Below are 3,012 nucleotides of genomic sequence, written 5' to 3' on the forward strand. Positions count from 1 at the left end.
TTGATAACTTACTTGACCGCTATCGGCCGCTTCTGAAAGTCATACTTGAACATAATGTTGTTGGACCAGCAGTCCCCGTGATTGAGCACTGTGAACTCCGGCTCCTCGTACTGAATCAGTTTCTTGTAAATTTCATAAAAGTCTTCAAATGGTATATTCAGCTTCTTTGCTGCATGTTCCCTGCAACACAGCAAGGTATATTTTATTTTATAGTTTTATCTTCATGGCATAATAGAAATAATTTCAGCTCATAAAGTTTTTATTATCATGTCGCTGTCCCAGTTCAGCAGTGTAACATCTCAAAAATGTTTATTTTAAGATATGCCTGTAATGTTGGCAATATGGGTTAGCCTGTACAGTTCAAAACTATAATATCTCCAAATATTGTTTTTACTCAGATTTTATGATTCTGCCTTTTACTGCATAGGTCTTGTCCCTTATTACTTGCATATCTCAAAATAACTATTTTCTGAGTTGTCACTCTGTTGAACTGGTCGTTCTGCCTTGGACGGTGGTCCAGGATTGTCACCTTCTTTTACAAGAAGTACGTGACAAAATATTAGTATTTCCGGTAAATGTGAAAAATGAAACTAAAATATGGTGCGTTACGTGCATCACACTAGCATATATACGTCCCCAATTTTTTTTGTAGATGGGCGGGCTCGTATTGAAGTTACAACAATACAATGTTTTAACAAAAACGAAGTTATGTTACAATCGGAACAGATCCAGCAGTCTCAGATTTCTCCGCTCGAATCGGATATTTTTATTCATCACATTCTTTGATATTTTGTATTTATGCATTGTTTATTATTGCTAACAAATAGAAATTTTTTTTTTAAGAAGGTATCTTAGAAGAAAATGTTTTTTTCTTTCGTCAATTAATTCCTTATAGTCCTATTTCAATTAGGATAAGAGCAAACTGATACTAAAGACCATTTAATTTTACATTGACATGCCGAGTTAAATCAAAATCGTTAGAGCTCTTTTCGAGAAAATCGAAAAAATGTGAAAAATCGATTCTATAAAGTGGCATTGACGGTTGGTCGATTTTATCAAAAAAGCTGCTGTTACATTGGAGACTATATCCCCCCCCCCACCTTAAATATGTAATTTCAGTTTCAAATGACTTCACATTTTTTCAAGAGACTAGGTTATTTGGAATCAAGGGATTTTGAAACATGTATTTGTGTTAAAAATTCAATTTTACTGATCATTTTCGCCTTCTATTTTTTCGGAATATCACAGGAATTGCAATAAGTTGAGGTCCGACAAAACTTCTGTAGGAGTTAGGAAGTGTCTCAACTGCACCAAATGGTACAAATTGTACATTCGTAAACAAATTAGAACTGGAGAAATAGAATCAAATGTTTGAGAAACTTTTCCTTATTTAAAACTGTGTTTTCTTCCATGAAGAGGCAGAAAATGTAAAAGATATTCATATGTGTCGAAAGAGCGGAAATTCAGCTTTCCAACGGTTATAATTAACATGCTGAGATGTTATGATTTTATTTCCAGAAGGTGGGGAACAAAAATTACTATTTCTTGATTTATATGAAAATTGCTATTTCATTTGTAGTTTTTATTTGACACAAGTTATAAAAGGTAATAACTATAAATTCAAATCTTACCAAGTAGGACCCCAGTGTTGCAACATAACTTTGGAGGTATTTAAAAAGCCTCCATGAAGGAAGAATTAGATGATTTTAAAATCAGATAGTAAACAGTTTGGCCTGTAACCTTCTTTAGAAATGATTCCCCTCTCTTCCAGTACCTTGGCCATTCCATGGTACCTTCCCAACCCTCTCAAAGCATGGATGGTATGTTCCATATCAAAACCTTCTTGCCGAGGAACCAGACTGTACCCCTTTGTCTATAAATCAAATTTTTCATAAATATTTTATTGTATATGATGGCAAATTATTCCAATGTTTACCTTTAGGTCTTCTAATAGGATATAGGATGACTGCGGATCGTAGTAAATCAAGGAACACCAAAGTGTTTCATCGGTGTCTTCGAATTCTTCCATGAGATAAGTCATTTGTTTGTGTATTACGGAATAAACCTGAAAATATAATGAAACCGTAATAATAATTAATTTTTTTTGTTATTTTAGTAAATAATTTACTATGCTACATTTAAATGATAATTTTGATCTTGTATCGATGTGATAGATTTTTCAGTGTAGAGTGGAATTTCTAAATTTAAGTGTAAAACTGTTGGTACTTGATAGTATTGATAACTGCCTGGTATGTAAATGAGAAAAAAATCAAGATAGCATTCACTCCTTGACAACCTGTCACAAGGAAAGTGAAATTATAATAAAATATTTTGGGCAGCGGACCTGCTCTCCAGAACAGTTTAATAAAAGGCTCTAATTGGAGAGTTATTAGGAACTATGTAGGAGAGGCTACACTGGAAGGAGCTCAGTTGGTCAACATGTGACCAATCAATGCCTTCCACATTTGGATGTTATAGGTTTGTTTGATTTAACATAAATACCATATTGTTCTTTTAAATCACTCACCTCTTGATTTTTTTAAAGTATGCAACTTATTTTTAAAAGCTTTTTTTTATTTATGAGTTGTAGTTAGAATTGCATACAGGCTTCGGAAGGTGTTTATTTTTCTATTGTCCAAAAAGAATAGTAAATAATTTTAATGTTTATGTTTTGATAAAATATCCGGGTTATAAATTACCCAAATTATAATATGCTTCATGATATGAACTTTAAGTGACTTATTTTCAGTAGAATTTCATGTTAGTACACTGTTCAATCGTAATGCATTTTGAAAAAAAGACTTTTACCATGAAAAGGCACTTCCATATTGCCATGAACCAGAGTTGAGCAAAAATTAGCTCTAGAAGAGACTACAGCTATAGTTGTCATGGATACTAGAAGAGACTGCAGCTAAAATTGGCATGGATACGATATTTATTTATTAATCATTCATTTATGAATAAGAGTTGTATCCATGACAACTATAGCTGTAGTCTCTTCTAGTATCCATG

At 32.8% G+C, this 3,012-nt stretch overlaps 1 protein-coding gene across 5 annotated transcripts in view; it reads right to left on the minus strand.

Moving 5' to 3' along the window:
* The window catches only part of LOC106680115 (uncharacterized), a 14,765-nt gene that overhangs the window by 3,533 nt on the left and 8,220 nt on the right, over positions 1–3,012 (minus strand). For all 5 annotated transcript variants that reach the window (XR_010842735.1, XM_014419614.2, XM_067044894.1 and 2 more), the window contains 3 exons: positions 1,937–2,065; positions 1,632–1,873; positions 13–180 (listed from right to left, as the gene is read on the minus strand). Coding sequence is in view for 4 of the 5 variants with exons in the window: in XM_014419614.2 (XP_014275100.1) it covers positions 13–180; positions 1,632–1,657 (194 nt within the window). In the remaining variant the exon portion in view is untranslated. The remainder of the gene's footprint in view (positions 1–12; positions 181–1,631; positions 1,874–1,936; positions 2,066–3,012) is intronic.

The sequence above is a fragment of the Halyomorpha halys genome, unplaced genomic scaffold (assembly GCF_000696795.3).
Source record: "Halyomorpha halys isolate HHAL.00 unplaced genomic scaffold, Hhal_1.1 Scaffold243.1, whole genome shotgun sequence".
NCBI lineage: Eukaryota > Metazoa > Arthropoda > Insecta > Hemiptera > Pentatomidae > Halyomorpha > Halyomorpha halys.